The sequence below is a fragment of the Mauremys reevesii genome, linkage group 3, assembly GCF_016161935.1.
Source record: "Mauremys reevesii isolate NIE-2019 linkage group 3, ASM1616193v1, whole genome shotgun sequence".
Classification (NCBI taxonomy): domain Eukaryota; kingdom Metazoa; phylum Chordata; order Testudines; family Geoemydidae; genus Mauremys; species Mauremys reevesii.
Window position 1 is genome coordinate 160,111,549 of NC_052625.1, and position 24,971 is coordinate 160,136,519.

The window sequence follows — 24,971 nt, forward strand, 5'->3', positions numbered from 1 at the left end:
TTCCCTTCCCATCTCTGGGGATTCCTTAGTTGACATAACATTGATACCTATTTGAGGGTAGCAATTGGGGATTTGCATTGAGGATTTAGACTTGATTGCAGCCATTGGTGTCCACCAATAGAGTAACTGCACTGGAAGAAACCTATATTATAGATGTGCAAAGGTCCTGTTTACACTGATGAAGCTTATCCCTTCTTGAAACTGGAGTAAGCTCCACCAGTGTCAATATCAACTATACGTGTTGACACGATGGGTTGCAGAGGTGCAGCTATACCAAAAGCTGTAACGAGGCCCAATTCCCAGGGTAGACATGACCAGGTCTGGAATTTGGCTTCATGTAGAAGGAGTATAGCTTTTCCCTTGGCAGCTAAACTGTCTCACAGCCCTAGAGTCATAAATACAAATGAACATTTTAATTTTTAATATGAAAGAATGCTGCATTAGGACATGGAAAGAAAAATAGGCCCATTTATTTCATTGCAGAAATCTAAAGTTTCAAAATCTTTCCAAATGAACTTTCATATTTTATGTATAGATAGATGGATATACATATTTCTTTAAGCTTATTCATGGGGGTGACATTCATCCCCATGCAAAGGGACAAGAGAAGGTACCCCTGGATCCTCATGTTAGGGACCTGAATAGTATTAGGCCTTGTGTTCTCAGCATCATAGCAAATTTCACCCTTTGAGTGGGGTGTTTTTTTTTTAAAAGGTGTGCCGCTTTGAGGGAAATGGGTACAGTTTCCCTTCAAAGGCTGGTAAAATATCAGTCATAGAATCATAGAATATCAGAGTTGGAAGGGACTTCTGGAGGTCATCTAGTCCAACCCCCTGCTCAGAGCAGGACCAATTCCCCAACTAAATCATCCCAGCCAGGGCTTCATCAAACCCAACCTTAAAAACCTCTAAGGAAGGAGATTCCACCATCTCCCTAGGTGACCCATTCCAGTGCTTCACCACCTTCCTAGTGAAAAAGTTTTCCCTAATATCCAAACTAAACCTCCCCCAAACCTGTCCCAATGTCCCAGTTTGTTTTATGGAATAAAAATCCTTGACACAGGGCCCCAGATCTGTAAGATCTTAGCATGTTTGCACTGGGACCTTTCTGTTAGTATATATATATAGCCAATAGTTTCCCTCATGTCTATTGTTTGGAAGGGGCTATTCCTTGCAGTATGGATTATAACTTGTGTTTATGAAAATGTTTAGAATGTCATCACTGTGGGTGGATGGTTCTCTCATATTGTATATTTGATCTGAAGTGATCCTATTTTGTCTAGCGATCACAAATGTGGTTGTCATACAGAATTGAAAGTATATGGTCAGATCTCCTGGTTGCTGTCAGTATCACTACCATAGTTACATTCAATTTATATACTTTTCAGAGATCAGCACTGTGGATATCATGCTGGAACTGAGTTCTATTTCACCTGACATATCCAAGAGTAGATTAAAGATTTTTGAAATGGACAGCCTTGAACAGTATAGGACTGCATTAGGGAGCACAGAAAAGAAATACAGATGTTGTTATGAATAAGTTAACGGTATCAAATTATTCAGAAAACAAAGGAATTTTTAAAGGCTAATTTAAAAAAAGAAACCACTCAGAAAAGATGATGTTTTTATACTGTCAGACTCTGCCAGGGAAAGAGGGTCTAGCGTTTCCGTAAAATTCTTTAAAAATACAGTCATGTCAAGAAAATGTCTTAGCTTGATCTCTTTTCTCTTTTTTGTTTCAAAGAAAACTTTTCTATTCGTAGAATCCCCTTAGAAATATTTTATTTCCTATTGATTTTGTGTCTTTTCCCATTTGCAAACATTGTCCCCCATACTCCTCAGTCAATTTCCTATATTGATAATGGGGAAGTTTAAATGTATGTGGCTTTTTAGTTTGCTTCCTTGTTTCTGGAAGCAGCAATGTTGGCACAGCTCTAAGAACTGAGCCTGTTTATTATTGGGGGTCAAACGAGCAAAAAATATAGTAGCTTTTTGACAGACAGGCGCATTAAAGGAGAACCGTATATTTTAAATGAAAATTGAGGTAAGCAAAACTTTTGTGCTGAATGCTCCCATTAAAGACTTTTAATTGCACCTGGACATCATAAGGAAGCCAGTGTAGAGATCTGAGCACAGGTGTTGTGTTTCTAGTGGCTTGTCCTACTTAGAAGGTTGACAGCTAGATGTATACTATAGTAGCAGAAGCTTCTGGGTGGCATTTATAGATAGTACTAAGTAGAGCACACTATGGTAGTCTAAAGTGAGGATGAGAGAGGTTTGAAAGACTATTGTGAGGTCTATTTTAGGAGAGGATAAGTCACACCATCTTGGCCAGACAGTGCTGGCCAAAGGTACAGTGGGCCATCACTGCTAATCAAAGGGTAGTGAGGGAACCTAGATAAAAGGAATCATGTTGGCAGAAGATAGGCAAATGTTACATTCAATATGTGCTACAGCCACCACTGTCTATTGTTCTAAATGTTTCCATCTGCCAATAAACAACTTGTTTGTCTTATCTAGACTAGTATCCAATTTGCTTTCATCCAGACCCCTATTTCTTTCAGACACCACAGAAAACAATGAAAGTGCAGAATATAAATTTGGAGAGTTTGACGGCATAGATCTGAATGTCTTCAGTATATTGATAAAACTCAAACTCAGAACATTTAATGATTTCCCAGTAGATTTTTATCTATACATTCAAAGCTGATTCAAGCAAATCAAGGGGACCTTGGCTAAGTCATTTAGTCCCATATATACATTTAAAGTAAAAGTTGTTATTATGTCATATTTGTTGTTGTTTATAATAGTGTAGTTTTATTTGCGGATGTTCCTAATTTCTATCTGGCTTTTTTTTCCCCTTCTTCATTGAATGCTATGTATTTCTGCAGACTTGAATGTCATGCATGGTGTTGCATGTGTAAAATCCTCTATATATTGTTAATGCTATTTTAAAAAAGAAAGCTAGCTGTTTGAAGTTTTGGCATTAACTTTGTTATTGCTGCTTGTTGTGGCTTTACCCTCATTTTCTGCTAGGCCATCCCTACAGCTTCTTGCTCTCCAGATGGCATCTTTAGAGAAGGGAATATTACATACTTGGTCATTCTGTTTCTTTGAAAATATCATCTTGCAGGATTCTCACTCCTCCTGTTGATAAGGTTACTTTTCATGAGGCTTTTCTCTCACACCTTTTTTTCATCTTTCCCTGAGGCACATTTTTGATCATTTCAAATTTGTATTTCATTCTGGGTGCTTTGCCCCTGCTAAGTAGGAGAAACTGAACAGAACATAGATTTCATAATATTTAAGGCCAGAAGGGACTATTAGTTCATCTAGTCTGACCTCCTATATGTCACAGGCCATTAAATTTCACCTAATTACCTCTCTATTGAGCCCAGTAACATAACTTGTATTTGGCTAAGGCATATCCTCCAGAAAGGCACCCAGTCCTGATTTGAAGACATCAAGAGATGGATCACTTCCCTTGGTAGTTTGTTCCAGTGGTTAATCACCCTTAAAAATGTATGCCTTATTTCCAATTTGAATTTGTCTGGCTTTAGCTTCAAACCACTGGTTCTTGTTATGCCTTTCTCAGATAGATTAAAGAGCCCTTTAATACCTGGTATTTTCTCCCTTTGCAGTTACTCACACACTAATCTAGTCCCCTTTCAATCTTCTTCTCAATAAACTAAACAGGTTGAGCTTTTTAAGTTTGTCACTGCAAGGTATTTTCTCCAGCTCTCAAATAATTTGGGGGGCTCTTTTCTGAAGCCGCTCCAGTTTTTCCGCATCCTTTTAAAAATTAGGACACCAGAACTGCACACAGTATTCCAAAATTGATCTAACCAATGCCATATACAGAAGTAAAATCACTTCTCTACTCCCCTATATATACACATCCAAGGATCATATTTGCCCATTTGCCATAGCATCACACTGGGAGCTCATATTCAGTTGCTTGTCCAGTTTGACTCCTAAATCCTTTCAAAGTCACTTATTTCCCAGATACAGTTCCCCATTCTGTAGTTATGGTCTGCATTCATTGTTCCTAGATGTATTAATTTAGCATTTGGCTATATTAAAAACACATTTTGTTCACATTTAAAGGACATTTATGCTTGGCAAGGGGTGGCACGTACTAGGCAGCAGGGAATCCAGCTTGTGCTGTACCCTGTTAAACCCTCCCTCAATGGTCAAAATACCTGAAGAATAGGGACCTGAACCAGTCTTGCTCTAAAGGAGCTAAAACCTCACAGTAAGACTCCTTCAAGAGGATATCTTCAGAGAAGCTGAATTATATGAAAATTATACAGAAATTATACAGAAATTATAAGTAATTTCCCCCATAGAACTCTTTTTCAGCAATAAATAACAGAAGTACCAGGTGATAATAAAATACAGTTGTTGGTGCTACTCCCTCTGTCTTGTATTACTCTACCCTTGTTTCATTCATGCATATTATTTGGCTGTTTATTTTGTTGATGATTACAGAAAACAGTTGGAAATGACTATGATGAAGCTGATGGTGGCAGTATATGTGGTTTAAGAAGGACAAGAGGAGTCAAAGTCACTGCAAAATACATTCTCCCATTAGAATGTGAAAAAATGGAGATCTCCCACCCTACAAACATCCCAGATGATTCTTATCTGCAAAGAGCAACTAGTCATGTAGAACCACCTGCAAGTACATCCTTTCAAAAAACAACATCTAATTTCCCTAACACACAAGATCAAAAGGGGGGCGGAAATGGGAGCTTCCCTATAGAAATCAGTGTGAAAGAGAATATATTGAGGAAAACAGAAGTCCACAAAGACGATGAGGGTGGGAGAAGAATGGTAGAAAGAAAGATGGAGATGCCTGAGGGAATACAGACATCAAGCAAAGGGAATCAGCCTTTGGGAACGGAGCCTGAGAGCAAAGAAGAAAAATCTGGGGGTTCAGATGTAGCGAGCAGAGAAGATAAATCTGGGGTGACACAGACAGCAAGTAATGAGGACAAATGTGGGGAAACAGAAGATGAAGAGGAGGATGCAACAGAGAAAAAGAATAAAGGTAATAATTTAACAACCCAGGAAAAAAGCACTGAAGCATCTTTCATGCTGGGGTCTGGAGTTTCCAAACAAACATTGCAAGAGCTGAAAAACCTACTCAGAAACAATCCTCTGCGTGGTAACAGGGCCAAATACACTGGCAACCCCAGCAGAACTTCTTCCCATATACGTCTGCCAAAACCCAATGAAAAAGCAGTTGACAAACAGGGTAGATCCTTTGAGTCTCTTTTTCTTCATTTTGGAGGGGAGAATCGAAAGCTCCACTGTATAGACAATTATGTAGCAGGGCTGCCAAACCTCTTGGTTCACAGCTCTGCTGGCTCTGATCAGCAACAATCAGAAGGCAGCAACATGGAGCATCCCAGTAGGAGACAACCACCAGCTTATAAAAACACAGGCAGCACTCCAGGAATTAAATTCGACCCTTCTCCAGACCAGACTGGTAAGAAGTTAAACCATCACCTACTGTACCACTCAAGAATGCAGTTAAATTGTTTAAAAAAGAACCCCAATCTCTTGTCAGCATTAATGTTAGACACTTGACAATAGCAGTTACTGTACATGTGACTGGACTTGATTAAAAGTTTTACAGTACTTCCAGCCTGCTTCTTCTATAATAAGGTGCTTACAAAGCCCGACTGACTGCCAGAAACTGCCATGCACAAGTAGTCATGTCTTGTTCACTAAAAAATGAAATATTTTCTCATTTACACTGGACATAGGCAACATTTTCAATAGGTCTCCTAGTCACTGGAAAGCCTTGAAATCTGAGTTTCTTGAAATTTCCTTTTTGTTAACATTTCCAGCAGTGAAAATTGCTCCCATGTAGGGATGATGTTTTCAATTATTAGTCCTAAGAGGACTGGAATGCCAAAACATCTAATATGAAGAATAGGGTAAGAAAAGCAAATTAAACAGAGAGCTTACACATATCTTCATTCTGTTCAATAAGACCATTTGGGAAGTGTTTGTAAAGCCAATTAATTGCTACTAATAGACTGTGGTTTCTTTGAAGTAATAAAAATTAAACTACTGGGCTAGCAGGATCAGTAAATGGAAAGTTATTATTAGCTATAATGGTATAATGAGTTTGAGCAGGTTAGCTGTTATTCTGGGAAGTGGTCAACAGCACACACATTGTTAGTGGGCATTGTTAGGTCACAGACTAATAAGAATGTAGGAGGATGGTACTCAGATCGCTTATAAGACAGGGCAAATAATTTCCATCTATGATATACTTTTATCAATGATAGAAAACATTATTACCCTTGCCAATAGTTGATATATCAATGGATCCATGATTTAATATCATGTGACTCATTATAAAGCTATTTAACATTTTAAAAAAATCTGCTTTCTGCGGTGTAGCGGTTTTGCTAAAGATGCTCTGACAAACAGGCAATTTTGCAGATGGCAAACAATTCAAGCCACAGGAAGACATAATGTAATCACCCAAGTTAAGTTTTGAACAAGACACTTGGATGCATGAATAGTTGTGCACTGCTATGCTTAATTGAGTGAATTAAATCCTAAAAAGGTAATCTTTTAAAGAGAAGATGCTTCAGAAGTATAGAACAATGAAAATATATATTGCGGTCAGCTTTCACTGTGATCATGTTTAATGTATGAGATCAGTAGACAGCCAAGTGGATTTTTTTCTGCATAGACTATATCCTCTTTCCTTTCTAGATTATTTTATGTATTTGCATGAATGAAAGGCCAGTGGAATTCATTACCAAGTCCTTCAGATTGCCACTAGTTTTTCCCTTAGTCCATAAAGCCCAGTTCCTAAATTGCAAAATGAGAATAGGAATAACGTCTTCAGCATTCCATCAGTCATTTTTGCCTCATAAATATGTGCTGTTTTAAACTCCAGCTGACCAACTGCATCATTGTATGCAATGTTGTTGTAGCTGCGTTGGTCCCAGGATATTAGAAATACAAGGTGTGGGAGGTAATATCTTATATTAGACCAACTTCTGTTGGTGAGAGAGAAACTTTTGAGTTTACACAGATCAGGTCTGAAGAACAACTCTGTGTAAGATTGAAAGCTTGTCCAATACAAAATATTACCTCACCCACCTTGTCTCAGCTGCGTCATTGACCATTATGCAAATTATAGTTAAAAACTTATAAGGTAAGGAAGCTATAAGGAAAGGGAGAGCTTGTTTTGCCAAATGTAGAACTCACCTGGATTTAAAAACACAACTCAGAACTCTTGTGAAACCAAGTTCCATTTGCCTTTGGGGAAGCATAAGTCCTAGGCTCCTGTATGTTTTTGTACATTTTCACTGATACTGCTGTCCCAGAGATAGGGTAAGACTTATTTAAAACAAGAATTTTTCTTCTTTGCATAACAATGGTTTCCACTTTGTTAGAAATATGTAGTTTGAAATTTGATTTTCACTGAAAAACTGCAGCTTAAGTTAAGGGAGAAAAGTTTTACAATACCAGAAAAAGTTAAACGAAATCCAAAATATTACAGTTGTCCTACTCCCACAAAGTATTTATAATGGACTAAATCCTGTCATATACTTGAAGTGGGTTAAATCAAAAGCTTTCTTCCAAAACCTTCCCAAAGTTTGGGGTGCCAAAATCTAGATATGGAACCAAATTGTATCTTCTATCTGTGACAGGTTGGATCACAAACTGCCACCTGATGTGCTGAGACTACCTCTAAGCCCATTTTCCCTGGCAGCTTGGGACTTCAGAACCCTGCCTGGTTGTGCCAGATATGCTAGCCTGCTACAAACACAGACCCAGGTCTGAACCACGTCCCCCAAAGCTGCAGGCTTAACTGAAAACAGCTTAAGACGTGTTCCTATCTCCAGAACTCAGATACCCAACTCCCAATGCAGTCCAAACAGCAAATAAATCCGTTTGACCCTATATAAAGCTTATACAGGGTAAACTCATAAATTGTTTGCTCTCCATAACACTGATAGGCACAGCTGTTTCCACCCCCACCCAGGTATTAATATATATTCTGGGTTAATTAATAAGTAACAAGCGTTTTTATTAAATACAAAAAGTAGGATTTCATAGGGTCATAGAATATCAGGGTTGGAAGGGACCTCAGGAGGTCATCTAGTCCAACCCCCTGCTCAAAGCAGGACCAATCCCCAACTAAATCATCCCAGCCAGCGCTTCGTCAAACCCAACCTTAAAAACCTCTAAGGAAGGAGATTCCACCATCACTTTAGGTAACTCATTCCAGTGCTTCACCACCCTCCTAGTGAAAAAGTTTTTCCTAATATCCAACCTACACCTCCCTCACTGCAACTTGAGACCATTATTCCTTGTTCTGTCATCTGGTACCACTGAGAACAGTCTAGATCCATCCTCAGGTAGTTGAAAGCAGCTATCAAATCCCCCTTCATTCTTCTATTCTGCAGACTAAACAATCCCATTTCCCTCAGCCTCTCCTCATAAGTCATATGCTCCAGCCCCCTAATCATTTTTGTTGCCCTCTGCTGGACTCTTTCCAATTTTTCCACATCCTTCTTGTAGTGTGGGGCCCAAAACTGGACACAGTACTCCAGATGAGGCCTCACCAATGTTGAATAGAGGGAAATGATCACATCCCTCATTCTGCTGGCAATGCCCCTACTTATACAGCCCAAAATGCTATTAGCCTTCTTGGCAACAAGGGCACATTGTTGACTCATATCCAGCTTCTCATCCACTTTAACCCCTAGGTCCTTTTCTGAAGCACTGCTGCCTAGCCATTCAGTCCCTAGTCTGTAGCAGTCCATGGGATTCTTCTGTCCTAAGTGCAGGACTCCACACTTGTCCTTGTTGAACCTCATCAGATTTCTTTTGGCCCAGTCCTCTAATTTGTCTCGGTCCCTCTGTATCCTATCCCTACTCTCCAGCATATCTACCACTCTTCCGAGTTTAGTATCATCTGCAAACTTGCTGAAGGTGCAGTCCATGCCATCCTCCAGATCATTAATGAAGATATTGAACAAAACTGGCCCCTGGACCGACCCTTGGGGCATTCTGCTTGATACTGGCTGCCAGCTAGACATGGAGCCGTTGATCACTACCCGTTGAGCTCAACGATCTAGCCAGCTTTCTGTCCACCCTATAGTCCATTCATCCAGCCCATACTTCTTAACTTTCTGGCAAGAATACTGTGGGAGACTGTATCAAAAGCTTTGCTAAAGTCAAGGAATAACACATCTACTGCTTTGCCCTCATCTGCAGAGCCACTTACCTCATCATAGAAGGCAATTAGGTTAGTCAGGCATCACTTGCCCTTGGTGAATCAATGCTGACTGTTTCTGATCACTTTCTTCTCTCTAAATGCATCAGAATTGATTCCTTGAGGACCTGCTCCATGTTTTTTCCAGTGACTGAGATTTTAAGTGGTTCCAAGTAATAATAGACAGGACAAAGTGAATTACCAAGCAAAATAAAATAAAACACGCAAGTCTAAGCCTAATACAGTAAGAAAGTGATTACAGATGAAATCTTACCCTGAGAGATGATCCAGTAAGCTTTACAGACTAGCCTCTTCTAGTCTGGGTCCAGCAATCACTCACATCCCTGTGGCTACTGTCCTTTTTTCCAGTTTCTTTCAGGTATCCTTTAGGGGTGGTGAAGCTCTTGAGCAGCTGAAGACAAAATGGAGGGGTTTCCCAGGGCTTTATATAGTTTCTCTCTTGTGGGTAGAAACCCCTCCCTCCCCCTGTGTAGAATTCCCTCTACATGATGGAGTTTTGAGTCACATGGGCAAGTCACATGTCCATGCATGACTCAGAACTCTACAGGCTGAGCTACATTCTCAGTGAAGCTCAGATGTGGATTGGCATCTCTCAAAGTTCATTGTTAGCTTAAGTGTTTCTTGATTGTGCACTTACTGAGAATAGGCTTTTCTCAAGAAGCTGACCAACTGGTTCACTGAGGCTACTTAAAATCAAACAAGTACATAGCCAATATTAATAACTTCGAATACACAAATGATACATGCATGTAAATAGCATGAATATGATCTAACCAGTAGATCATAACCTTTGCAGAGATATGTTACATGGCATATCTAGCATAAAACATATTCCAGTTATGTCATATTTACACTCATAAGCACATTTCTATAAAGCATTATGGGGTGCAACATCACACTATCCACCTCTAATTTTTTAATGTGGAGTCAAATATGTTAGATAATTTAAATATTATAACATATCCATCTGATTTGTTACTATGCTGGACACAACACACTTCGGAACTTCATGACAAGAACAAGGATAGAACTCAGGCCTTACTGTTCTAAAAGCACAGTGTTCTATCACTTGAATAAAGGAGAACCTCCTTCAGCAGTCAGCAACAGAGGACCCATGACACAGCTGAGAAATTCTTATTCCATTCCATAGAGAGGAATGAGACCCATTCACACTAGTCACTTCACTAACAACCCTCTAAAAATAACTAATCTACTCATCCTTCCCTTTAAGATTTTGCAAATTGCATAATGACGCCAGCCACTGTATCTCTCCCCCTCAAAGTTATTGTCCTGCACACATTCGTCATAGACCCCCCTGCCCTCCCCCCCCTTCCAAAAAAAATCAGAACTGAGACAAAAGAAGAGTGCTCAAATTCACAGTCAATTATAGGGAAAAAATCCTTTGACCTAGAAAATGAAGCAAGATGTTTCAGCCAGCTAGAGAAATTATTCCTTGGGTATTGTCAGTTAGACCAGATCTGAAACTACAGCTCCTTGAAAACAATGCATCACTGTAGAAACATGGAAGGTGTCAAGTGCTGGTAATTATGCAAACATTTTCATTTACATGAGTTTATGTAATTTGCATAAGCACCTATATATGATAATAGCATGCACTTATGCAAATAGAGTTCACTCCAAGCTAGACATTAGTAATCAAAAGCCTCCTAGGCTTTTCAGAAACGCTAGGGAGATAGGTAGAAAGAGAGGCCTCTGACACTGAAGAGATGCAGTTTATTTAGTGTATGCAATATAATATATAACTAGTCCATAGGCAATAGCAGTCTGGAATGTAATATGACCACTTCCTTTCACTTGTCTCACTTTAAAATATTTATTAATAATGACAACTTATGGTTGGGCCAAATTTGGAAGTCCTTACTCAGTTTTTCAATCCTTGTTTGGGCAACACTCCCAATGATCTCAGATACATACATACCAAAAATGCAGAAAGGGAAGAAAGACTGTGGTCAGAGAAATTTCCTGTCCTTTTGTGTGAACACTTTTTAAGAACTGGATGGGGATTGATAGGCCACTTGAGTAAAGTGTGTTTTAAGGAGGAACAATTGGTGGAAGCATTAGAGTTGAAGTACCAAGACTCAAAAGTAAGAGTGGATAAGGACATAAAGCAGACAGATATGTGGCGTTAGGGCAGGGTGAAGCATGTGAGGGTAGAATGGAAAGAAATGAGCATAGAGAAGTACTGTAGGCAGAAGCAAGGTTGGAAGCAAGGATATGATGGATATATTTGACCTGGAAGGTGCAAGGGGAAGCCATTGTTTGGCATACTCGTAAATTTATATTTGTATAGAAACTTACATGCCTCACCATTCTAAAGTACTTAATAAATTGTAGATTTAGTCTGGAAGTGGAAATGCAGCCCTGTAGCAGATACAAATGGATATTTCACCAGTACTGCAAAGGCATATAATTCATAATGGATTCAAAACCCACTGGGCTAAGTGAATATTGATACTACTTAAGTGAGAGATATTCATCACATCCAAATTTCCAGGCAGCTTAATCAGAGTAATTCTGCTATATGCAGGACACAGGCAGAGGCAGAACAAAGGAAGCCCTTGCAAGGGGTGTGAACTCCAAATGCCATGAAGGACAGTGGGAACTCCCTATGTCCCAGTAGTGAGAGGTCTTAAGGATAGGGCATGACAGAGTCAGTGATTACTTTGTAGACCCAACATAAGAGAGTCAGAGGAACCAGTGCAATAGCCACTGAGGACATACCCTGGTGCCACTTCACGGCTCAACCCTCCCAGCATTTCAAGTGGCTAAAGCAGGACACAACTGTTCACTGATCTGCTGCAGTTGATAGCCCCAGCACCTCACCCATCAAATCTGTGCCACACTCAGGCCCCACTTTGCAGCCCGGTCTTCCCAGAGGCTGTGTCACTCACTATCCCTGAGCTCCTCAGCAGCCAGTAAGCATGTCCAGGAGCTGCTGAAGCCTCTGCCCTCCCTAGCTCTGCCCCTGCCAATGGTGTGCACAGTTTGTAATGTGTGTATAGCTGTAGGTGCCACTAAATGTGGGAAAAGTTCAACTTCAACTGGGACAGGTGGGCCAAAGCAGGCCAGTCCCCTGAAAATGGGGACTGTTGAGAGGTATGACAGCTTGAGGGAGAATCCCATCCTTCTGGTCACCATGGACCTCTCCACTGTGCAGCCTGTTTTAGGTGGGTAGTGTGCTAGGAGCAGGCTTTAGCCCTATTACCAAACTTCCCACATAGTGCTCAATCAGGCCAAAAAATCTCATTCAAGTCAGTGATATTTTGCACGAGTGCAGACTGTGGGACTGGGTCTGTAGCACGTGGGCAGTTAGTGCACAATTAGTCCCAATTAACACGACCAGGTTTCTTGATCATACTGCGCCTTTACAGACATGCCAATGAGAATGTGGTACATGTGTGCAGGGGTGGCTCTAGCAATTTCGCTGCCCCAAGCATGGCGGCACGCCGTGGGGGGGCGCTCTGGCGGTCGCCGGTACCGCGGCTCCAGTGGACCTCCCGCAGATGTGCCTGCGGAGGGTCCGCTGGTCCTGCGGCTCTGGTGGAGCATCCGCAGGCACGCCTGCGGGAGGTCCACCGGAGCCACGGGACCAGCGGACCCTCCACAGGCACGCCTGCGGGAGGTCCACTGGAGCCGCCTGCTGCCCTCCCGGTGACCGGCGGAGCGCCCCCCGCGGCATGCCGCCCCAAGCACGCGCTTGGCATGCTGGGGCCTGGAGCTGGCCCTGCATGTGTGTGAGCAATACCCAATTGTTAGCAGTTTGGGACATTCTTAAAGGAACAGAGTGCTATTCTTCAGATCAATTCCATGCATGCTTAAAAACCCACTTACTTCAGTGAGAATTCGGGGCACACAAGGGAAGGAGGATTGAGCCCTTCATACAATTATGTAAAAATGCCTAAAAATACTGGCCTAAGAAATTAAAAAATGCTTAAATTTACTCAAAGTTCCTCTGCTAATTTCCCATTTCAATAAAAATGATGTAAAATGGATGACTGAATACATGAATTATTAAAGTATGGAGTTTGTCAGTTCTGCAAATGTTTTTTCTCCCTTAGTAAATGACCTTATATTAAGTCATTTATTACTATGTAAGAAACTAAGTAACAAATCACTCACAAAGACTTCTATCTAGTACTTAAATTAAGGATTGAAATATGAAAAGTATTTAGCATTGAGGACTTACTCTCATTGATGTTAAGGAGTTTTGCCATTGACTTCAATTGAAGCTGGAGCTTGCTGTTGGTTACAAAAGTCCTGCCCAGCCCTGATTCATATACAGCTTGAAAAGCACTGATAATATTGGTTCTGCCATGCATGCTTGGGGAGCCACAGAGGTTGTTCGGGGGTCTTCATATGACCTAACTCTCCTACCATTACTTTAGCATATCTTCTTATTGTGGGGGTTCCTCAGGACTATGTTCTTGGCCCACTCTTCATCTCTCTCCATCCTGTGTCATCTGATCTGTTCACATGGCTTCCCTGTGTTGATGATTTAGAAATCCTACCGTTGGATCAATGACATGTCTCCCTTCAACCAATGTATATCTTTGCCTGTTTCTCTGACATCTCTTCCTCAATGTCTTGTTGTCATCTTTAACTTACATGGTCAAAACTCAGCTCCTCTTTGTTGAGGAAACCATTATACTCCTTGTCACTTAGGTCCTTCTCCTTGTCCCTCCTGTTCAGGACGCATACAAATTCTGACATTTCTTCCTTCAAGCTCTCTCTAAGGTCTGATCCTATTTTTCATTTTAAACAGCAAAAACTCTGATCAGGACCTTATCTTCCTTCTTGTTCACTATATGGTACTATGCTATACTGTAATCTTGGTTCACCTTCCATGAGGGTGAGGGGGGGGCGGATCTTTTGCTGATACGTTCTAATAATGACATATTTTCAATATTTCCATTCTTTAAGTCTCCTAATATTTCGTTTTCATTTGTGACTGCTGCTGCACATGGAGCAGAGGTTTTCACTGAGTTATTCACAATGAGGTTCAGACTTTTTCCTGAGTTTTGTAGTTAATTTAGAACCCATTAAGGTGTCAGAGCAGTGCAAATTATTTGTTGAAAAACTGAAAACCTCAAAACATTTTTGTTTTCAGTTTTCAACAATCAAAACCCTGATTTTTTTTGTAAAAATTCCCATTTAATAAAAAAACACTCATAGAAAAACAGAAATTTAAACTGGGTCTAGTGATTACACAAATCAATAACACTACTTCAATTACAATCTGGGTCCTGTTTGGTAACCCTATTTAAAAAGACTGTAGCAGAAAAGAGGGTGTTCAGAGAATGGAAATAAGAATAATAATGGCGGGAAAAAAGTCTCATTTGAAGAGAGATTCAAAAGACAAGGAAACCGTTTACTTTAGAGAGGAGACAAGGGGATAAAGGTGTACAAAATGGTTTAGAGAAGTTTGAATAGGAACACCCAATCTACCTTGCATAAAATGAGAAGGGACATTTAATGAAAGTGAGGCAACAAACTAAAAAGAAATTACTTTTTTTTCATAGAATGCAAAATTACTTTTTCCCCCCCACAAAGCATAATTTGTTTGTGGAACTCATTGTCACTGGATATAATTGCAGCCAAGAGTTTAGCAGGATTTAACTTTCATATGGATAACAAGAACATTACTAAGGTTTAAAAAGAAAAAGTAAAACAACCCTACCAAAAGTTTGGAAGGGATATTAACAATCATGCTTCAGACCATAAGACAACCTCAAAGTAACAGGTATTAGGAAGAAACTTTCCCTCCATGCAGATTAACTACCTCCTGAAGGATTTTTCACAACTTCCTTTGAAGCATTTGGTACTGGGCACTGTCAGAGAACAGGATACTGGACTAGATGAATCATTAATCTGAAGTGGTCTGACAAGTGTAGTCTATGGTTTATTCTTATTTCCCTAAGCCTATATTTCTACTTAAGGCCATGTAAAGAAAAAAAGATCATTAATTTTATATCAGATTTTCTTGATATCATATTACCCAACAGAGTTTTCAATATCAGTACATTTGTTAGGTCAGCTTTTCTTTATCCTTGCTATGTTCCTATGCAACATGTAGTAAAGTGTTCCTCCTCTTCTGTTCATTTGTCCAGCATTTAACTGCTTAAGAGCTAACAAATTGTTCACTTAGATGTAATGTGGTTTAATTAGCAAACATGGGATAGAAATTCCTTTGAACAACCAGTGAATGACTCACTGACACTGGATGTGGGCATTGTCTTCTGGCAAGGTGCTTCTTGATCACTATAAAAAATACAAATCCAACACCAACCATCCACTCCAGCCACATGTGCAACTGATATGTTCAAATCCTTTCATCCTACTTGATGTCCAGTACTAATGATTTGGATAAGAAAGGCAAGTCTTTCTTGATGTTAATAGATTAGGCAGTAGATTTTTCTTAGAAATATTTTGTAGTGATTGCAAAGCCAATAGCACGGGGACTGGGGTTGCATATTTAATAGGCCAAATTACGAAGTCCCTACTCTGTTTTCTCTTCAGTGGGAGATGGAGTTTTGCCTGAACAAGGACTAGGTAAAAACTAAGTAGTGAATGCTTTTCTATACATTACTGATTTGTTATACACGTGTGAAAAAATGTGGTTTTGCTTCATAAAAATTGCCCAATATGTATGCGTTTGCTTTTTTAAGGAATCAAATTTACAAGGGAAAGCCAAAGTACCTTTAATTTAATTACACCTCTACCCCAATATAACACGCCCCGATATAACACAAATTTGGATATAACGCAGTAAAGCAGTGCTCCGGGGTGGGGGGCGGGGGGGGGGGCTGCGCACTCTGGCAGATCAAAGCAAGTTCGATATAACACAGTTTCACCTATAACGCAGTAAGATTTCTTTGGCTCCTGAGGAAAACATTATATAGGGGTATCATTCCCACTAAGAAATAAGGCAAGTTACTGATGTCAAACCAGGCCTACCGAAATTATGCCCATTATTTCTTACATATAGCGAACAGTGAAAATTGTACATGTTCCTTTACAAAATACACAGAAAGACAATATATTTTGGGAGAAGGAGGATTATTGTTATTCATTATTTATTAAATTATTCAAAAACAAAAAAGTCCTTCAATATGAAATCCAATTAAGATTGCTAAACAACAACAGTGTTCTTATGTATCATATCATTTATAATATCCAAGCAATTCAAAGGAAGAAAATGATTAGTTAAGGGACATAATAAAAGTTAAACTGGTCATATGAGGTTTGATCCAAACCCACTTAAGTCAATTGGGAAACTTCAGTTACATATAATTTCAGTAACTAATATATACTGGTGGTGAAGAACTTTTAGCTGTTGTTTTTGAGCTCTGTTATGTTATATTCAATTGGGAAAGTGTCTAAGTGTTAATTTATGGTAAAATTACACATGTACGAGGCTTTGCATTTGAAGCTGTTTTATATGTCAGTGTACGTACAGTATATCTGTTTCTTTTTCAGATTGGTTTTGTGTTGTGTTTATATTTTGGGATTACAGAAGAAAGAATAATATTTATTTTAGATCAAAGTTAAATTTATTGCGTTGTGATGAATTACACACATAGTTATCCCTGACAAGTGTTTATTATGTGTGACATACAAGATTTCAGACAGGAGCCATTTTAAAATCTGAATCTCAAAAAGTGTTTACGGAGTTGAAACCAAATATTCAGGAAACATTCTAATTGTCAGTTAAAGTTTACCAGAAAAATATGAGAGAAAGAAGATTCCTTCCCCCCCCCCATTTTTATGAGCCATAAAAAGAACAAAAACCAGCCTTGTAAGAGAACTAATATTTGAACCCTAACTAGTGAGAACCTACCATGTCTGAGGGATAAAACCACACCGATAGAGCCAGAGCTAGAGCCTTGTTCCTACAGCCAGAAAACCAAAACAAAACAACACCCCCCCCAAATAATAATAATAATGGGTTTATACCACTTGAGGTAAAAGGAGAATGTTTTAGCTGTCATGTATAGAAAGACCCTAATGTTCTTTTTAAGTTACAACCACCCAATATGGAGTAACATGATAATAAATACATGGTGTGTGCTGATGCTCACACAGAAGTCAAAACTAATACATTTCAGTAAAAATCTATGTTCCAAGGCAAAATTATAGTATAATAAAATAGGGTTTATAATGGAAACTGGTTGTGAGAGAGTACTGCCTCTCCATCATTATATTATTATTTATCAAGAATCCAAAAATGTTCTAGCTGCCTGTTTGTGACTTTTGCTCTTTACACAACAAACATTATGCAAAGGAACCAGAAATGTGAGGTACGATTAACTCTTTACTGAACATACAGAACATGCAAGCCTTCTTACATACACATACTTCTGTTCTAGTGAGATTCTGACAGCTCCTAAATAATCAAACATGCTGACTGTCATTATAGAATTCAGAAATTAATTAAAGAAATACTACCCTATTCCTATTCCCTACAATTCCTAAAAGTCAGAGTAAAGATAAGTCACCTCCTTAAAGGGCTTACAATTGAAATACACAAAAAACACAAAGACAGCATGAGGGGAATAAGATGGAACATATTTATTACTATTTTTCCTCCCCTTCATTCTTATTATTTTATTTTTTTCTACCATTTTTATTTTTGTTTAACCACCTGTCTATGTGTTTGGTTGCCTCTCTCCCACGTACCCCAATAAAATGTATCGCTTCCCTCTTAATTTTACTCACCATATGCCCACAGTACTTACGTCTGCTAATATAGCACCTCACACAGTGGGGTCCTAGTCCCTGGTGAGGGCTCCTGGCCCTGTGGTAATACAAATAATAATGATACTTGCTGCTTTTCAATCAGAAACTGATTGAAAGTTGATCCACTGATATCTGAGGGCTTGGAGCAGTCTGTGGTTGTGATGGCTGCTGCCATCTCTATCTCCCTGTTGGAATTTTGGACTTTCAAAAAAAATCTCTCCTTTGGACAAGCAACAGTATTTTCTAACACTACTGAAGCCTTAGCATCTAATTCTGTTCTCAGTTACACTTAAGTTCCAAATGAAGGTCACAGTCTATAAAGTCTAACTTAAATACAGAATAATAATAATAGTTATAAATAATACATAGGGAGTGGAATTGGAAGCCAGTTGGCAGGGATCAGGACATCTGTCAGAGTAAGCTACTAGCCTTGATTCTCTGCTCCACCAGTTATTTATGAGTATAACACCATTAATTTCAATAGGATTACACAGGCACAGAGCAGGTGTAACAGAGCAGAGAATGAGGCCCAGTACTATCTCCAGGGAGAGGTGGCAAATCTAGAGAGCCTGCCTTCATAGTTCTTCTCTCTGTGGCAGGGGAGATTACAGGCCACCTCAGAATCCTGCTGTATTTGGAAGGGGCTAGAAGACAACTGAGGTCTTCTCTCTACAATCCCAGACTTATGCATGATTGTTGGGGTGGGGAGGGCAACAGGTAGGTGATTTTCAAGGTCACAAGTGGAAGTAAAGCACCTAACTTCCATTGACTTTCAATGGGAGTTAGGTATCTGGCTGTCCTTTGTGCCATTGAAAATCGCCCCCACTAGATTAATAGGCTCCTCCCTCAGACGTTCTCTACTGCAGTATATACTCCCCCATGACTATCAGACTATGCACAGAGACTGTGTAAGTGGTTTTGTAAAACACTTGCAGAAAATAACAGTCATTGTACTGGTTCTCCAGGTCAAAAGTGGACATCGTTATCTAGACTGTCCTCTTCCAAAATGTTTGCGAGTGGCAAACCTACTTCCCATTTGTTTTTGCAGTAAGTCATAGTCGAAAGAAAAAAAGTCAAGTTTCTATCAGTTTTGGTTGGACATATTCCTGGAGATTTAATCACATGACATAATCTTTAATTAAAAAGATTAATCTTTAATTCCTGGAGGATTGGCCACCCTATTATATCACATTTTGTCATGCTGGTGCTTTTTAGTGAAACAGCTTGCAATGACTGCATTATTAAGTTTTTCTGACATGAACACTGCTCTTTATTTTAAAGATCACAGCAGAGAGCCTGACATAAACAACCCTGGAAGTCAATCTTCCCTTCGTCTGGTCTCGCTTATTGAACACATTAAACAACAGATGGCCAGAGAAAATATTCAGTTTGTCAGATTTGAAGCAACTGACCTGCATGGAGTGTCAAGATCCAAGAGCATTCCTTCTCGTTTTTTTCATGTAAGTTTTTCCACCTTTCATACTCTTATGAGCTCTTATGGCCCTGCCCTTATGGCTGTGATACATTATGAGGCAATGTGTGCACCAATTTAAGCCTGCAACAAATCAAACATTCTCTCCTCCTCCCATCCTGATTAGTACTCCCCAAGGATTTGGGCTTTTCTCATTACCCTGAAGCATCATTTCTCTGCCCTGCAGAAATACAAATCTAATTAAGATGGTAATTTCAGTACTTTCCACATCCAATAATCTCCCTCTGCAGAATTATCTTTTCACATTCACCACAATTATAAAGATTCTGTTTTACTTGACATGAGTAGATTGCAAGACGAGACCCAAGAGAAAATATCAAAACAAACAAAAATGATTAGATGAAAATCATCTTAGTTATGAAGTATTCTCTTTTCAACCATCACATCATAAGAAAATATTATAGACTGCATGATTGCTTAGTAATATTTCCTATACTGATACAGAATATAGGAGTCAAATAGGAATCAAATTATGAAGCTCTTGATAGCATGTATATATATCCTGACCTTTAAGCTTTTTTCCCTCTGATCCTTAACATGGGTGATTAATGCTGTATTTTCACTCTCATATTACTATGAATATTTCACAGTCTACTGAGCAATCACAAAAAAGATATCAACATGACAGAAAATTGAATGCTTTCATTTCAAGCATCTTTTGAAGCTAACACCATTTTCTCATTATTTTACTTTTAGATTATGCTGCAACCTTTTAACTCTAGCACTTAGATATAATTTACTCCTGATGTCATTTGATGTTAGCAGAAAAACTTTTTTCAGTTAGCTTAATGCTTTTGAGAGGTGGTGGGTAATAGCACCATCTTTTTCAGTCATTAACTCACAATACAGGTGCCCATCTTGGGTTATTCAAAGTTATCTGTTGCACTCACATTATTCACGGACCTCCATGTAAATCCTCAAGTATTTTAAAAATAGAAAAAACTATGAAATTTCAAGAGAAATCATGTAGTTTTTATGAATGGGGCTGTAAAGTGCTCACCCTCAACAATTTTTCAGTGTTGCCTTTGATAACTAGATAACATTACCATGGTGATCACCATATTGCTTAGTACAAGTGATGGGATGACACCACACAGTATAGGGACTATCTAGGGAATTTTGTGACTACTGTAGTAACATTATCTAGTTATCAAAAAGAAAGGAAAAATATTGTACTTAATGTATATAGTTTGAAATAGAAGAGCTCTGTGTAGTTTGAAAACTTGTACCTTCCAGCAAGAGTCTCCAGGTCCAATAAAAGATATTACCTTAACTACCTTGTCTCAGTAATTTTGGTAAGAATTATTTGCTTACAATCAAAGCTAATTTTAATATTTGGTAAAGGGAAAAGTTAAGAAACGTCTGTCCACTTCCGGGGAGAAAGTGTTGTATCATTCATGTTAGTCTTGAAATCTCAACAGTTCCATCCCCGTCAGTCAATCCACCTAGATAGTGATCCTTTCTCAGGGCAGTGGGAAAAGATTCACTAAAAATTTAGGTTTCAGAGTAGCAGCTGTGTTAGTCTGTATCCGCAAAAAAAACAGGAGTACTTGTGGCACCTTAAAGACTAACAAATTTATTTTAGCATGAGAGTGAGCTTTAGCTCACGAAAGCTCATGCTAAAATAAATTTGTTAGTCTTTAAGGTGCCACAAGTACTCCTGTTTTTTTTTTAAATTTAGGGTTAGTTTCAATCCAGAGTATCTGTGGCCTTCCCACAGGCAAACTGTATAAAAACTCTCTCTGGCTTCCATACTGCTAAAAAGGCTCACTTGCTGTAGTTCCTGTTCTCTCTCTCCATATATAAATAAAAGGACAGGTAACAAAAAATAAATTCGTATTGGCCTTGCATGGGTTTCCACAGTATAGAACCTTAGCACACTATTAAGCCAGATTTTCAGATGATGTAACTTGGTATAATTCCAGTGGAACTATACCAGTTTGCACCAGCTGGAGATCTGGCTCTAAGATACCTTCTGGAGGTTCTTCATCAAAGATACAGTTATTATAATTTCCATCCATATCAGTCTCGTCTGCACTTGACTTATGCATTGCTCCCATTCATGTCAATAGGGGCCACCTATGGAAATGAAGGGGCAACTTGAGCAATTTGTTGGTCCAGCTGTCTGCATGATGTTTAAAGAAGGCACGGAGGTGTTAGAATTATTTATCATTTTGAAGCTGCTTCCTATTTTTTACCTAAGCAAAGTCAGCCAAGTATAAATCTAAGCTTCAGGTGTGAAAAGTCTATATTCCCTGTAACACGTTCCCATCCTGGCAGTGCTGGTGCAGCTGTTTGTCATCTGAGGTAGACAAAGTGAGTGTAATGGAGTTTAAAGGGAACCCAGACTCTCCACTGCCTTGCGCAGTCATTTACATCTGTGCAAAGTAGATGTAAAATGACAACATTATGTTAGGAAAATTCCCTTGGGCCAGCCTTTTACATCCAGTTTTGAACTTGCTTTGCACTAGATAAAGGGCAAAACAGTGGAGATCTGGAGCTCGAAGTCCTGTCAGTTCTGCACAGACATTATTAATTATTATTTCTTAAACACAACAGAGATTTGCATACAACCTTGCTCAACGCTTTCCCTCCTTACACTTATGCATCAGCTGGTTGCCACCCTCCAGAGGTAGCTACATGATAATGGTGGGTAACATACAATCTATAGGTATGTATTCACCCAATTCAGCTCATGCTGCAAAACGTCTGTTAGTCTATAAGGTGCCACAGGATTCTTTGTTGCTTATACAATCTATAGTTTCTGGAGCACTTTTTGATTCTTTTGAGGAAAAAGGCCCTATTGGCCAAATGCTAAAATCTTTACTTAAGATTTGGGCATATTATGTTATATATGTAAAATATGATTAAAGTTCAGCTGTCAAAGACTCAGTAATCCATTACTCTCCCCCTTGTTTAGGAAAAAGCAATCTATGGTGTGTCCATGCCCAGAGGATACCTTGAACTGACCCTGAATCCTAAGGACAGTGAAGTGGACCACATAAGTGCAACCAATTTTAATTGTGACATACTCCTGAGCCCTGATTTATCAACATTTAGAGTTCTACCATGGACTGAACAAACTGCTAGAGTGATATGTGATTCCTTCACTATACTGGGAACCCCTCTATTGACCTCACCCAGGCATATTGCCAAACAACAGCTGAGCCAACTTCAGGACAATGGCTTGTCATTGCGCTCTGCCTTCACCTATGAATTTTGTATTTACGGCATTGCTGAGATTGTAAATTCAAAGACGATATCTTTTCCTGCAGCAAGCATACTCAACAGTTATGACCAGCTTTTCATTCAGGAACTCATTGAAGGAATGTATCACGCTGGTGCCAACATTGAGAGCTTCTCTTCTTCCACTTGGCCTGGACAGATGGAGATCTCTTTTCATCCAGAGTTTGGCATAGGTGCTGCTGACACTGCCTTCACCTTCAGAACAGGCATTAAAGAAGTAGCAAAAAAGTACAACTACATTGCAAGTTTTTTCACAGAGAATGGGTTCTACAATTCAGGGATTCTGTCACATAGTCTGTGGGATTTCAATGGCCAAAAGAATTTGTTTTCTGTTGATTGGGGAGTTCAGGCGCTCACCGATGTTGGAAAGAATTGGCTAGCAGGGCTCTTGGTACATTCCGAAGCTCTCAGCTGCCTGATGGCTCCTACAGTAAGCTGCCGTAAACGCTATTCCAAATATGGTAAGGAATCAAAAGAATTTGTGACAGCAAAATGGGCATTTAATGATAATAGCTGTGCCTTTAACATTAAGTGTCATGGTGGAAAAGGCACTCAGATAGATAACAGGCTAGGTTCAGCTACAGCAAACCCCTACCTGGTGCTTGCTGCTACTATTGCTGCAGGCCTGGATGGAGTAAAGAGAAAACTTAGCTTCCAGGATGTGTCAGAAGAGAACCAGAACACTGCTCAGTTGAAACCTGCAGCAATCCCTTTGAAACTAGAAGATGCTCTTGCTGCACTTGAGGGAGATTTGTGCCTTAGGGAAGCACTGGGTGATACCTTTATTCGATACTTTGTTGCCATGAAACATTATGAGTTGGAAACTGAAGAAACGGATGCTGAACGGAATAAATTTTTGGAATATTTTATTTAGAATCAATTAAACAAAACCTGTCTAATTAGTAGAAAAAAATAAATCTGAAGCAATGATGTGTAAATGCTTAAAGATTAATGGAAAAACATAATTGGAAATTAAAACTATTTATAAATGTTTACTAATTTTTTTCCCCACCATCTAGTTTTTTAATATAGTAGGTGGTGACTGCATGTTCCTGTATGAGTGGCAGGGGCGGCTCTAGGCACCAGCGCGCCAAGCAGGCGCTTGGGGCGGCCGTTTCCCGGGGGGGCGGCATTTGGCTCCGGTGGAGCTCCCGCCGGCATGCCTGCGGCAGGTCCACCGGAGCCCGGGAGGAGCGGACCTGCCGCAGGCAAGACTGCGGCGGGTCCCCTCTTCCCGCGGCTCCGGTTGAGCTCCCGCAGGCATGACTGCGGCAGGTCCGCTCGTCCCGGGCTCCGGTGGACCTGCCGCAGGCATGCCGGCAGGAGCTCAACCGGAGCCGCGGGAAGAGGGGACCCGCCGCGGGACCGGGGAAGGGCGGCGCAGCGCTCCGCGCTGCTTGGGGCAGCGTGATCTCTAGAGCCGCCCCTGATGAGTGGACTCAGACTGGAGAACTAGTTTTCATGAAGTAGTGCTAAGAGGCTTTTAATTTTTTTTCTAATTTCTAAGAAAACCTTAAGAAAGGATTCTGTTGAAGAAAAGATGAGAAGAGGAGGTGAAAGGACGATGTTCAAAGTAAGGAAAAGAAATAGGAAGATGGAAGAAAACAGGAATATCAGGGAGGGAACATCTTGTTCCTATTTTTCCATTTTCCTCCTCTTCTGCATGGTTATGGGATTTTCTTCAGAGGTGCACAGTGCAGCTTGAAAGGTGGAGCTGAGGAATCAGATGCTGAGTGTACGTCAAAGTGGAGGACGAGAATGATGAACATTTTGGTGGAAAAGCAAAGCAAAGGAGTCATGGGTGGAGGACAGTGTGTAGAGTAGAAGGAACCAGCATCTGAATCAGAGAGGTGGAAGTTGAGAGCAAAGAGAAGGGGTCTGAGAGTGATGTATAAATTAAGGGTATTGATTGGTTGGAAATTACAGAAGGGCCAGGTGGCTTGATGAGGAGTAGGAGGGGGTAAGCAGGCTGAGTGAAAGGAGATGAAATGGTAGGTAGAAAGGACAAGAGGAAATATTACTCAATAAGGATGAGGTTGGAGGAATGCATGGGCAGTGGGTATCACAGGCCAGGTGAGGCTGAGCCTCCGCAAACAGCCCAGGGTGGCCCCATCCATACTCCACCCCAGGCCATCTCCTGCCTTCTTCACCGCTGTTCCGCTGGGGCAGGCCCAGCACTGGAGGCACACCACCCACT

The 24,971-nt window shown here is 40.0% G+C and overlaps 1 protein-coding gene across 1 annotated transcript in view; it reads left to right on the forward strand.

Moving 5' to 3' along the window:
• The window catches only part of LGSN (lengsin, lens protein with glutamine synthetase domain), a 29,876-nt gene extending 6,228 nt beyond the window's left edge, over nucleotides 1–23,648 (forward strand). Inside the window, exons 2-4 of the mRNA XM_039531596.1 lie at nucleotides 4,491–5,493; nucleotides 19,318–19,496; nucleotides 22,449–23,648. Coding sequence (XP_039387530.1) covers nucleotides 4,491–5,493; nucleotides 19,318–19,496; nucleotides 22,449–23,648 — 2,382 coding nt within the window. The remainder of the gene's footprint in view (nucleotides 1–4,490; nucleotides 5,494–19,317; nucleotides 19,497–22,448) is intronic.
• The last annotated feature ends 1,323 nt before the right edge of the window (nucleotides 23,649–24,971 follow it).